The sequence below is a fragment of the Populus trichocarpa genome, chromosome 2 (genome assembly GCF_000002775.5).
Source record: "Populus trichocarpa isolate Nisqually-1 chromosome 2, P.trichocarpa_v4.1, whole genome shotgun sequence".
Lineage (NCBI taxonomy): Eukaryota > Viridiplantae > Streptophyta > Magnoliopsida > Malpighiales > Salicaceae > Populus > Populus trichocarpa.
In genome coordinates this window covers 25,081,642-25,096,319 of record NC_037286.2, presented here as the reverse complement: position 1 = coordinate 25,096,319, position 14,678 = coordinate 25,081,642, and the positions used below count along the sequence as shown (strand labels likewise).

The 14,678-nt window shown below is 32.5% G+C and overlaps 1 protein-coding gene across 1 annotated transcript; it reads right to left on the bottom strand.

Moving 5' to 3' along the window:
* Positions 1-240: 240 nt before the first annotated feature.
* On the bottom strand, positions 241-3,541 carry LOC18096584 (zinc finger protein GAI-ASSOCIATED FACTOR 1). Its single transcript, XM_006386878.3, has 4 exons — positions 2,850-3,541; positions 2,350-2,746; positions 2,057-2,250; positions 241-1,276 (listed from the first exon to the last, which is right to left on the bottom strand). Exons 1-4 carry the CDS (start codon positions 3,001-3,003, stop codon positions 516-518), a joined length of 1,506 nt encoding a protein of 501 aa, XP_006386940.1. The 5' UTR covers positions 3,004-3,541; the 3' UTR covers positions 241-515.
* Between the last annotated feature and the right edge of the window lie 11,137 nt (positions 3,542-14,678).

Sequence of the window (14,678 nt, the reverse complement as noted above, 5' to 3'; positions counted from 1 at the left end):
GCATGACCCCGGTTGACCGGCCTTTTACGAAGTACAACTATCATTCAATAAAAGAGGCCACCGTCTTCCATCTGATATCATTTTCTTGTCCCCCGCTGCTCATGTGTGAAAACACTCCCATGGATAGCTGCAGCCCTCGTAATCAATGTCCCATCCAAACTTAAAGTCCGCACTAAAATCTTATTTTCCTATCTTTTAAAAACAAACTGAAGTTCAAAGATGTGATCAAAAGAGAACAAATATTTAAGATGCTTGCTAGGTATTAATTAGTAGTAGGCAGTAACAAGTTCACTGTACACTGCGACCAATAGATTTCGATTCTTAACTTTGCCTTCAAAAAAATATAAATAAAGCAACTACGCACGATCGAGCCAAAAAAATATACAATGGTATGGAGACACAAAAGGTGTGTATCTATATATAAAGCTACGAGAGACGCCCGTGAAAGGCCAGCTTTTCCACCCGTGACAAAAAACACCTTGGAAAAGTGAGGGTACATGAATTGAGCTGGGAGCTCAAGCTCCTGTAGATCCATAAGGCTTCCTCTCAGGCACACCATCCCATGTTTCTTCAGAAGTCCCTCTCCCTCCTCCTCCACCATATGCTGCGGCAGTGGCTGCTCCAACATTAAAGCCACCACTATAGGAATTTAGCAAAGCAGAACTAGCAGCATCCATGCCAAGCCCGAGAAGGTCAAGTGTCGCTGGTTTGTTTCCAAACAATGAAGATGAACCCATCATAACATCACTGGAGGGAAGCCCAAGGCCGAGTCCAGCTGCAACAGTGGTGTTGTTCTCTGGCTTCACATCCCATTTATTGCAATTACTGTCTTGATTAGTTGAACGGGGTAATCCTAAACCACGGAGAAATGATGGGTTTGATGTCGTTGCACCCATTTGTGCTGCTTTTTGAAGCAATGCAGTGGCAGACATGGCTGGTTGCGGAGATGGTGTGTAATGGTAGTGCTCTTGCTCTGTGCTGAAGAGAGACGAAGTATTGTTGGAGAGATAAAAAGATGGTGAAAGAGAGAGTGATGGGGGTTCTATCGCTCTAGGTGTTGGCATAGTAGTGGGATAATCAGAGCGAGCTAAGCCGCAAAACAGATTTGGGAAAGAGGATGGTACTGATGCTTGTTGTGGGATAGCAGCTGGTGTTGCTGTCGAAGAGGCAAATGTAGTCGCAAATACATTACTGGTTGAGCTAGTTGAGCTTGTGCTTGTAGCCGAGGCACATGCTATTGGTGGTGGTGAAAGTCCAATTGGATTTTCTGCTAATTCTGTGACAAGAAACAGAGAGAAAACGAACATTAACCCAAAGTAAAGAAAAGGGACTTGAAAAAGAAAAAAGAACAATGCAGTCCAATGATCCCAAATACCAAAGAAAAAGGATATACTAGCAAAAAGAATGTACTTTTTGGAGGAACATGAGGGGTGTGGTGATGAAACTGCTGTAAAAGCTAAGCAATTATGGAGTCCTTTCTATCCATCTCTCCAAATCTCAATTCACTTTATTATTGCGTAAATGTTTTATTTTTAAGCTTATAATTTAAGTAGTATTGGTATTATAGTAACGATTGGTTTTCATTAAAATAATATTTTTTTTATTTTTTAAAATTTATTTTTAATATTAACATATTAAAACAGTATAAAAACATAAAAAATTAATTTAAAAAAAAATCAAAAACATGGTAAGACCACGAAAAAACACCTTATTGACTGTGGTGGCAGCAGCAGCTACTCGTGAAACACAACGTAAAACCCTTCTCTCCTCACACACACACACACACACCTACCACATCTGCTAATATTCTCTAGCCCAACATCCACACGAGAAGGACATCAACAAGAGACAAAACACTCGAACATAACCTAACCTGTTTACCCAAAACCATAAACTTCAATCTATTTTGTCCACGGCCACAAGAAAACAATAAAAAATACAGCCATGATTCATGAACCTTAGGCAAGTCAAATACTTGTCTTGGCCAACATAGCTAGGCAATGTATTAATAACGGATCGGACGCACTAGCTAGCAAGCTTAGGCTAAATTAATTACCTGAGCTTTGAACTGATAAACCCGGAGACACCACACTAGTAGACGGCGTAAGTGGTGGAGGCGGTGGTGAAGCACCCACACGCTTGATGTCACAACCATTCCCTTCCCTTCCCATTATCGCTAGGGTTTGCGCCCTTGCACTCTCCTCCGCTAACGCATCGCAAAATGCTCTGTGTGTTACAAAACTATCCCTCCTGTATAACAAAACAAAACCAAATAACATAACATAATTAAGTTAAAATCAATGACAAACAAAACATAAGGTATAAAAAACAAAATTAGTTGACATTCACCTTGAAAACAAAGTGCCACAATCACATTTATACTCTTTAGTGCCACAAGTTTTCAAGTGAGCTTTCCAATCAGACTGGACGGCATATTTCTTCGAACATCTCTCACACTTCCACTTTTTCTCACCATGCTTTCTGTAGAAGTGCTTTTTAATGCCAGTAAGATCACCAAGAGCTCTAGCTGGGTTGTGATGTACACAAGATGACTCTGGACAAACATAGACACGCTTCCTTGGCTCTTTGTTGGTTCGTTGCTTTAGCTTCCATGGTAAGTTATGGCCTCGTCTGTGAAGTTGGAGGTTCTGGTCTCTTTGAAAGCCCTTGTTACAGATCTCACACACGAATCTGATTGTGGCTACTAAAGTCTTTGGTGATAACGCAACGACTTCTGCATCTGGATCTGAGAAAGAAAGAAAATTGAGTCTATTAATAATTAGCTTACAAAAACATTACCAAGTTTTTGAAATGTTGGGGTCATGGTACCGGTGTTGAGAGTTAATTACCTGGCATTCCAGGGAGATTTCGCTTCTTCTTTGGTGGTGGCACTGTAATAGAGTGTGGCATGCCTTGGTTACCAAAAGAAGAAACATTGCTAATTGTGTCTTCTCCAGAAGCTTTAGATACTGTGATTCTGGATAAATTCTCACCACCCACCATTCTATTTCTTTCAGAAACTTCTAGTTAAGATGAAACGAATTCTTTGAAGTCACCAAGAAAAATTTCTACTTTTCCAAGTCTCTAAGGTTACAAAAGATATATGGGGTAGTAATAGTACTGTTCTAGGCTTTTGATTTAAAAGATCAACTGACAAGAGAGGAAATGGATGATTACACCTGACGTGAATCCTTGGAAATCACCAGAAAACCAATTCACTTGAACTGGTGTGTTTGAATGCTGAGATTCTGATTTCTTTTAGAATTCAAGAGAGAGAGAGATAAACAGCTATGTATGTTCAGAAAAATTCTTGGCTTGTGTTTCTTTGATCAGCTATCGATCACGATGGAGGGGAATGAGGCACCGTTTTGACTCATTCTGTGACTCGTTACCCTGAGTTTCATGGTCCTAAAAGGCGGCTACTTGAATCCATACTCATCTTCGCCGAGTGGGGGAGAGAGAGTGTGCAGATACAGACATGGATAACTTTGAAGAGAAGAGAGGAATTTTAAATGAAGTGGAGAAAGTAAATTTAAGAAAAAAAAAATTTTGAGTTAAAGCGGCGCCAGTTAACTATGGCTAACTTTGAACCTGGGCCTTTTGGATTTATTTAACTATAGTTAAGAGAGCATATGTATGCGTTTAGCCGGTGCAACAAGTCTCTCCTGCTGCCCTGCGCAATCAAATTCGTCCGTCCACGTGTCAAGCTATGCTGCTTGCTGAAATTTGTCGGAACTATCGGGCTAGGCGGTGCTTGTCGTTTTGTAGAAAAAACAATATTTTAATCATATCTCCCTGCAAGTTTTTTTTGAAAGAGCAGAACGGAAAGACATTAGTACCCATGCTTGGTTAAGATTTTTCATGAAATAAACTACCATGACAGTCCGGCTTATCGGCAAATATTTTTAAAAAATTTCTTTGGAAATGTAGGTAAATTTATGTTTTTAAAAAATTTAAAATTTTTATTTATTTTATTAAAAATTAAAATTTTTTTATGTTTTAAATTGTTTTAATACGCTGATTTCAAAAATAATTTTAAAAAAATAAATAAATAATATTATTTTGATGCATTTCTGAATAAAAAAAACTTTGAAAAGCAACCACAATCACACTAACAAACAGGTTAAGGTTTTTTTTGTTTTTTACTTTTAGCAGATTAAAAATGTTTTTTAAAGAAATTTTATAAATATATTAAAAAAATAATATTTTTTTTTAAATATCAAAATAAAAAAAACATTAATTTAAATTTTTAAAAATATATATAATTTCCTTTAAAAATACAATAACACTCCCATAACATTCTCTTAAACTAAATAAATATACAATATGTTATTAATGAATTATGTGATTATTTTTAGTAAATAATTATTTAAAAGCTGATGGATGTATAATAAAGGTGTTCAAATGTATATTATGTGTTTGCATTTAGTTGTGAAAAAAAAATGTATCTTTAAATGGGTTTGAGGATGGAATATCCACGCTTTTTTCGGTCAACTTCCATCATCTCTATGGCACCAGAGTATTTTCATTTCACAACTTTAACTTGGGTAAAAAAAAACAAAAGTGTTCAAATATATATTCTGCTGCTGTAACGTCTTGAGACTTGTACCATTTAAGATTAAAATAATTTAATTGAATTTTAAAATAATTATCTCAACTTATTTTTACATGTTCTTGCATATCTATTTCATCTTCATTTGTTTTTATTTTATTTTATTTTATTGTTTATCGCTCAACATTCTCTTCTAAATTAATAAAAAATACCTCTCAAATAATAAATTTAAATTCAATCTGATTTATTATAAAAATTACTTGAAAAAAATGAATCATGACATATTAAAACTCGGATTTTTTATATTTATTTATTTATTAGTGGATCAAGTGGGATTTTTGTTTTTTAAATAGCTATATATTGTTTTTAATTTAAATGAAAAAATGAACAAAAAATAGATTGAAGAGTAATTATATATTTCAAAGACAAATGGGATGCGATTAATTAAATTTATGCAAATAGATTGATACCTTGATTAAAAATTAAACTTATTTTATTTAAGTTGTACAAATAATTATTTTTCTTAGACATTGGAGAATATTTTTCATCATAGTTTGAATCATGATCGAGGCTAAATAATTTATTCTAGTAATTTCTAACATATATCATCCATGTTGATATAAATATACTAGTTTTGATTAAATAAATTATGATGAATGCTGACGTAAAAAAATTCCAAGTCAAAAGGTGATACAAGGAAATAAATCTATTTCATCACTTGGGTTACCCACTTTAGGGTTAACAACATGCACATATACAACGGTTTAACAAAATTATTACAAATAAAACTAAAACTTATTATTGTTTTATCATGGATTGTGCACGGTATAATTTATAATAAAACGATTAATAAGCTCTTTAATAACCAAAAAAAAACCACATACTTAAAATTAGAATAATATTTTCACATATTTATTGCATAATATAATTATTTTCATGCCCTTGAAAAGAAAAGAAACAACACAGCTAACGTTTGAGGGGTTTTTTTGAATTTTCACATTTTTATATAGTATAATTAGCATATGACTCTCAGGGTCAACTTTTTTTTTCTAAGATCAAGGGGGTACTTTTGTTTTTTATCCACAAGTTTCTTGCGATTATTCCAGGGGGTCAAGAGCGTTCTAATCTTTCTATAATTTTTTAAAAAAATTGATGACGTGTACAGAGTACGCGTCTGCAAATGGGAGGCATCTGCGCTCTTTGGGCAACACATATAGCGTCTCCCAGTGGCCAATGGTGGCCTTCTGGGGTGGTGTCTGAAACAGTACACCACCCGCTACATGGTAAGACGGTGCGTGTCAACATTCATGACATGAAGGAGCTTTGGTGATAATTCCACCCCCCCTCTTCTTTTCTATCTCCTCCACCTCAAAAGACATGATGGCCTTGCAAAATTAAAAAGTGGTCCTCAATCTTTTAATTATATCGAATTTGATTTATTCATTTTCAATTTCATCCATTGACATTTGATTTTTTATGTTTTTTTATCAAATCTAATCCTTATTCTTTTGATTCACATTTATTTTGCTTTTAATCTTTTTTCTGATTGGATTTTATTTTTCAATTTAATCCCTAATCATTTGGTTTTAGTTTTTTTTTTAATTTGATCCCCATTCTTATGATTGAAATTACTTTTATTTTGATATATCTTCTTGATTAATGGTTTAGTGGCAATTTCATATATCATTGTTTAATTTCATTGAATTTTCATATCATATTTGGTGTTTATTTTTTATCGTGCTTTTAAAACCCGACCCGAGAGTCGACCCTCGTCATGTCCTGGGTCCCGGGTTAGGTTGAATAACCAGGGTTATCGAGATTCAATCGGATTTTTTATTATGCATGAAATAAAAATGATATTATTTTGATAAAAAAAACAATAGGAAAACAAATAATCAACAGGTGTTGACATGATTTTCTTCTAACTAATCACTTGTTTTTTTATTCAGCTAAAAGTAAAAATAGTTTTATTTTGATATAAAGAAATAATGGAGAAAAAAAATCGATTATGATCCTTTTTTTTTATTGGTCTTTCTTTTTTTTATTTTTTTAAATTGTTTTTGTTTTTCAATTTTATCTCTTTCTATTTGATTTTGTTTTGTTTTTACATTAAATATGGTATTCATTATCTTGATTTTTGTTTTTTTATCCTTTTCTTTATTTCATTTCTTTTTTTCCCATATTAGTTCTTATTTTTTATCCTTTCCTTAATTATTTTTTTCATTCAATTTTTTCCCTCAACATTTTATTTTATTTTTCTATCCGATTTTGGTTATCATTCTTTTAATTACTCTTTTTTTATTCTTTTTCTTTTTATTTTATTTTTCAATTAAGTCCCTCATTATTTTCTTTCATTAGTTTTTATACCATATTTGGTCCACATTATTTTAATTGCTATTTATTTTATTTTTAATTTTTTTATGGTTAAGAATTTTGTTCTAGATTTTTTGTTGGTCTTTTGTATGGTCATTTTAGTCTCATGACAAAAGTAACTGGTTTCGAAGATTAACCCGATTTAACTTTGGTCTTTTTTTATTTTTTATTTTATCATTTAACTTTAGACTATTGGGCTTTGAGCTTTCTATTTTTTTCTCTTTCCTTTCTCTGGGTTATCCTGGATTGTGGGTTAATCAAGTTAACTCGGGTTCACTCAGATTATCACCATTTAAATATCTTTATTTATTGTTAGAAAACAATTGACCCACCTCACGGAGTATCGCAGACAAAAAAATCTAGTACCCTATACTAAAAGAGATCAGCATTTCACTGTGGATTCACACAATGAAATGTTGATTTTATCCTTTGGTGGGCAAACTAACAAAGCTTGGATTTAGGGATAGGAGAGTCTTTTTCACGTAACACATTGGTCATTGTTATAAAAGGAGGGGTTAGAGGGTATTTTTACATTTTCTTTGAACGGTGTGATTGCTTAATTGCCATTGAAAGACAAAAAGAAACTTGGGTCAATGAGTTTCTTAGTCTTTGACTTAATTTTTAAACAAGTAAATTACTTCATTGCCTTTGAAAATTAAAAAAAATAATTGTCTTTGACTTGGGGGTTCTTTTCTTATTTAAATCTGATGATTTGATAGTTATTGAGTGTCATTAAGGGCAATAGAGTGATTTGATAAATAAGAAAAATAAAAAAATTCAAAAACGTTCACACATTGTCCGTTGATTTTGGACAGCACGTGAGGCACCGTCCGGCGACCAAAACCATGATTCCAGGGCGACGATTGAAGCGTTTCAGTATTCCCTTCATGAATAAGTAACGCGTATAGCCCAATAGTGGTTGGGGTGGCGCATGTGGCATTTTGTTTTTTTCTCTTTTCCCTCTCAATTCCTCGATTTTCATGTTGGCCTTAAAAACTCAAATCAACCCCTAGGTTTGTTGTATTTAAAATTTCATCCCTATTCTTTTTATTATAATTTTTAAAATTCAAAATAATTTATGAAATTAAGGGTTTTTTCAATATATCATTGTTCTCTTTATTGCATTTTTTTATTTAGAATAATTTATTCAATTAAGAATTGTTTTCAATTTCATCCATAATAGATATTTTCATCTATTATATTTGGTTCATATTATTTTTATCACTATTTATTACTATTTTTTTAGATGATTTTTGTAATTTGTTTTTTTTTTTTTTGCAATTTCATCCTTCTTTAGTTTTTTTCATGTCAAATCTATTTTTTATTTTATTTTTTTTACCTTGAAAGATTTTTTTAGATTGATTTTTAGTTAAGTTCGGGTCTAGGATTTAACGGTTTGCTGATTTAAGAGATTAACTCTGATTTACGAAGTTAACACGGGGTTTCTTGGATTTTTTTCCTTTTTTTAAGCTTTTTTTTTCATCCTCCAGCATTTTGTTATTTTTTTAATTCACTTTCTATGGTATTTTTTTAGTCGTTTTGAAAACAACACAGGTTGTCATGGTTTTGGTTTTTTTTTGTTGTCTTTGTTAAATTTAGCTTTTTTAAAAGAATTTTGTTTTTAAATTGAATTAGATTAATTAATTTTATTTTTCCAACATTTAATTTTTTAAGTGTTGAGCTTCTGGGTTGAACCTGAGTCAAGAATTTAACGGTTGCAGGTTTGAGAGTTTAACTCAAGTTTACAAGGTTCGCTCAGGCTTGCTTGGTTTTTTATTTTTAATCTCTATTTTTTCTTTTCAGATTTCATCCTCTAACATTCTTTTTTATTCTCTTTCTATGTGATTCATCTTTCTTTTAAAATAACAAGGGTTGCATCAGGTTTTTTTTTCCGGTCTTTGTTAAATCTAGCTTTTTAAAAAGAATTTTATTTTTTAATTAAATTAAATTTATTGATTTCACCATCTAGCATTTAATTTGGAATGTTTTGAGCTATTTAGTTTAGCCCAATTATATAATTTAATGGGTTATAAGTTTGAGAGATTAACTTGAGTTTACAAAGTTCACCCGGGCTTGCTTGGTTTTTTTTTTTTGAAGTTTTTTTTTTTTAATTTCATCCACAAATATTTTGTTATTATTTTTTGTTTTTTTATGGGATTTTTTTATGGTTTTGAAAGAAACAAGGGTTAACTTAGATTTCTTCTTACCTTTGTTGAATCTAGCTTTTTTAAAAGGATTTTATTTTTTGATTAAATTAAATTAACTACATGAAAGTAAGCATGAAATGCTCAATTCATTGTGTTTTTATTTTTGCTTGTTTTCTGGGCTACTGCTTTGACAACACATATGACCTCTTTTAGTTACTAAATTCTTATATTTTTCTTATTTTTTATAAAACATTGATATCACATGAACATCCATTTTTAAATTTGTAAAAAATTAACTTGGTCCGTAGTGTAGCGCGAACCATTTATATAGTTTGAACTAAAACTGAATACAATTTGTTATTTTACCTTCATATTACTGTCAAGTGCTTTGCTTGAAGAATATTTTATGTTCCATAGAATCGACAAGGACGAGCAAGACATAAAAGACAAACATTAACAATTGGTCCCCGTGCTTTCTTGTATTTTTTAGTAGTGTTTGAGAATGCAGCCAAAACACTATTTACCTAAAATTTGAATTATTTTTTGCTTTAATGTTTTTAAATATATTTGAATCACTTTGATGTGCTGATGTCAAAAATGAACTTAAAAAATAAAACAAAAATATTATTTTAATGCATTTTCTAAGAGTGTGTTTGGTATTGCGGTAGCTGTTGTGGTTGTGGTTTGAAAAAAGTTGTTTTATAAAAAGTACTTTTAGTTGAGGTTGGTTTGAAAAAATAGGTGTTTGGTTAAAACTGTGGTTGAAATTGAGGTTGAAAAAAAAATGATTTAATGTGTTTGGTTAAGAATGCTTTTGAAATTGAGGTTATAAAATAATTTAAAAAAATATATATTAATATTGATGGTTTTTAATTTAAATATAGTAGATTTAACTACAATATTGTAGATTTAACTACCATTATTACATTATTAAATAAATAATATTTTATATCAAATACTTTTTATTATTCCATTAAATTATCTACAATTTCATCACGTATGAAATTCATCTAATAAGGACTATAGTTTCCATGGTTTTTTGAGCATGCAACAAAATCAGGTAAAATATCATCAGAAACAGAATTGGAATTGCGATCAAATTCCACAAATGCTACGTCATCATGCGATATTCTTCTAATTTATGTAGTGTTATTAAATAATATTAAACATTATTTTTTTGAGTAAAACATAATTTTAAAAAAATTAACTTTTTTTTTACCAGGTCGGACGCGGTCCAATAAATTTTACTCGCATGAATAGTGAAAAAAATTCACCTGGCACTGTTCACGTGAACAGTGCCAGGTGAATGCTTCTCGCGGGTGAATTATAATTCACCTTGGCACTGTTCACCTCTTGAGTGAACAGTGCCCGAGTGAATTATAATTCACCTGGCATCACCTGGAATGGGCTCTGTTATGAACAGTGCCCATGTGAATTAAGAGAAGCAGCTCCCAGCTGCTTGTGCAAAACGCCGGTTTGATGTAAAAAATTATGGGACCCACCAAACAATAAACTGCTGTTTAAATGTTACCAAACGCCTGGTTTACGCGGTTTGCTTTAAAAGCTAAAGCTACCGCGTAAACAAACGCCCTCTAAGTGAAAAACACTTTGAAATGCAACATCTACCACACTACCAAACAAGCTTTTTTAATTGAGCTCACACAACTATGTTGTGTTTTCTTATAATAGTAAATAACAATTTTTTTATGCATTGAGAAAAAAAGATCGCACTCCAATCGAACCTTCCTCCACGTACAAACAAAAGTTTACGTGTTTGATATTATGATAAACTATTGTACAAAAAGCAGGTTTAATTTTTTTATATAAATTATAGTTTTTCTCAAATCCAAGTTTTTTTTTTACTGTAATTCATGATTAAACATAGGTTTAAACAATGAAAATCAAATAATTTTTGAAGTTGTGGCTAGCATATTCAATCGTACTACACCACAACGTCAAATAGATAATAAATCTATTTGGTAATGCGGTGTATGATGTTTTTTCAAAATATTTTTAAATTAAAAATATATCAAAATAATATATTTTTTATATTTTATATTTTATATTTTTTTATGTTAGCACAACATAATTATCAAAAAAAATATATAAAGCATTAATTTAATTTTTTTTAGATAAAAACAATTTAAAAATCACTTTAAAAACATGTTTAACAAAAAATATGATTTTCATTATTTAATTTAATTTGTAGGTTGTCCGTGATAATACTCTTAGCTAATGACAAATGGTCCTTCAAGCCATCTATTGCTTATAGATCCGTACTCAACCCTTCATAACCGAGTATTGATCCCATTATTTCGACCTTTTCCTATGTTTGATTGTTATATGGTGTTAGTAAGATTCACGGTATGGAAACAAATAAAGAGTATAATCAATTGGCCTAGAGACGTGAAAACACTATTTTTAAAGTGTTTATTTGTCTCACACAAAGACAACCTCCAGGATACAATTAAGTCATCTAAACTTCTAAAAGAATAAGAAAAAAAGACAAAAGACATGAAATACTTTATATATATATATATATATATATATATATATATATATATATATATATATAGTTTTTCTTGGTGTAATAACAAGTTTATATAGTTTTAAAATATTTTAATGAAACTATATGACTGTTATTAAGACAATTATATTTTGACTTAAATTGAATAGTTGATATTTAGTTTTATCTCAACAATCATAAATGTCAAAATTAATTACAAAAATTTAAAGAAATTAACTCAATAAAAAATTAATCTTACTGGCAAATTAAGTTATAAGTTTCAAGTACCAAGTCCCATCTTTTGATATTATAAATCTATATAATAGCATTAGGAAGCCCGCTAGGAAAGTTCATCTACCATAACTCTCACTTAATTTACTACATGATAAAAACTCACACTAATAAACATTTAGAAGAAAGTGTTTCTTTCTAATATGATATATAAATCATTTTCTTCTTTATTCACTTATAAACTACACCAACATTTGGTATTGTGGCCAACGCAAACTCTAGCAGTCACTTGCTCAATCAATCTCTCCCTTGTTACCTATTAGATTTGGTCTAGATAGACTGTCCAAGGTGGCTAAAAATATAAAATTAAGATTAATATAAATGAGTATTTATATTTAATATTGATGATATGTCAAAAAATCCAAGTAGCTTAGGAATAGAGCTCCTAAGTTGGATAATTGGTTAATCAATTGGTCCTAGCAATCCCATCCATTCTCCTTGACTAGGGTGGTTGATAGCTTATATTTGATGTTTGGTAGACCAATATGGCTAGTACCTACAAAAGGTCCACTTTGATGGAGATGAGGACTTTCCAATGCTTAAATAAGTATCTTTTTAAAAATAAAAAATACAATAATATTCTAGAGAGAGATGCTCTGAAAATATACAAGCATTAAAAAATAAAGGCTGTGAACCTTTGTTCTGAAGGTCTTATGGTGTATTTATAGCATGTAACAGCCCGGCCCAACATGTTGCATATTGTCTGTTTTGGGCCTTACCGCCCTCACGGTTTTTGTTCTTGGTGACGCGAGCCTACTTCTGAGCCTGATACCCTAAAACGCGTACAACATGTTAGAAACCAACACTATAAATAAGGCCAGCTACCAAACCTTTACCCACCGATGTGGGATATTATAATCCACCTCCCTTAAAGAGCCTGACGACCCCGTCGGCACAATCGGACAGCCAGTGAGGTCAGCTCTTATACCAAATGTAACAGCCTGACCCTACATGTCGTATATTGTCTGCTTTGGGTCTTACCGCCCTCACGGTTTTGTTCTTGGTGCCACGAGCCCACTTTTGAGCCTGACGTCCCAAAACGCGTATAACATATTAACAACCAGCACTATTAATAAGGTCAGCTACCAAACCCTCACTCGCCGACGTGGGATATTATAGTAAAGTAATTGCATATGCCTCAAGACAGTTAAAGGCTCACGAGATCAATTACCTTGTGCATGATTTAGAATTAGCCACTATGGTGTTTGCCTTAAGAGTATGGAGGCACTACTTATATGGGTCTCGGGTTCAAATATTCACGGATCATAAGAGTTTGAGGTATCTAATGACACAGAAGGAATTAAATATGCGACAAAGACATGGGTGGAATTGATAAAGGATTATGATTGTGTAATCGATTATCATCCGGGGAGAGCAAATGTAGTCGCAGATGCTCTTAGTCGTAAGGTCAAGACAGTGGATGCTCAGTGGGAGGATTGAGATGAAAAAAAATTGCTAGAATTAAGAAAGATTGATGTCCAAGTAGAGGCGGGACCGAATGAGTCATTAGTGGCTCAATTAAAAGTAAGGTCAACACTCCGGGACATGGTACTAGAAGCTCAACAAAAAGATCTTGAAGTTTGTAAGATAAGAGAAAAGGTGAGGTCAGGAATCGAGACGTCGTTCCAAATTCAGAAAGATGGAATGGTAGTCCTTAGAAGACGAATGTACTTACCAGATGATCAAATGCTGAAAAGGGAAGTTTTACAGGAGGCCCACGAGTCTAGACTTGCAACACACCCTGGAAGTACTAAAATGTACCGGGATTTAAAAGATCTATATTGGTGGCCGAATATGAAGAAAGAAGTGGCTGAATATGTGGCAAAGTTTGGGGTTTGCCAACAGGTAAAGGTGGAACACCAAAAACCAATTGGGTTTTTACAACCATTATTGATACCTGTATGGAAGTGGGAAAGTATCATGATGGACTTTGTATCTGGATTACCTAGAGGAAAAAAAGGAAGCGATGCTATTTGGGTCATTATGGACCGATTGACTAAATCTGCACTCTTTTTGGCAATGAAAATGATAGACTCAGTGGAGAAATTGGAAAAATTGTATGTGGATGAAGTTGTAAGGTTACACAATGTGCCAGTGTCAATAGTTTCATATCGAGATCCAAAGTTTACCTCCCGATTATGGCCAAGTGTTTAACAGGCTCTCGGAACGAAGTTGAATTTAAGCACAGCTTTTCATCCTCAGACTGATGGTCAATCTGAGAGGACTATTCAAATATTAGAGGATTTACTAAGAGCCTGTATATTGAAGTTCGGAGGAAATTGGGAAGATCATCTACCGTTAGTAGAATTCACTTACAACAACAGCTACCAGGTTACAATAGGAATGGCTCCCTATGAAGCCTTATACAGTAGAAGATGTCGGACGCCAGTATGCTGGGAAGAAGTAGGGGATAAACAACTAATTGGACCAGAGCTGGTACAGATTACCTCTGAAAAGATAAAGATCATAAGGAATAGAATGAAAACGGCCCAGGATAGACAGAAGAGTTATGCGGATAATAGGAGAAGACCCCTAGAGTTTGAAATTGGTGACAAAGTATTTTTGAAAGCCGCCCCATGGAAATAGGTGTTAAGATTAGGCTTGAAAGGAAAATTGGCGCCGAGGTACGTTGGGCCTTTTGAGGTCACCAAAACGATTGGGCTTGTGGCCTACAGATTAGCTCTACCTCCATACTTGGCCAAAATCCATGATGTGTTTCATGTCTCTCTATTAAGAAAAGCTGAAGTGGATCCATCTCGGGTCTTGCCTCAAATTCCTCTAGAAATTGATGAGAATTTAACATTGGAAA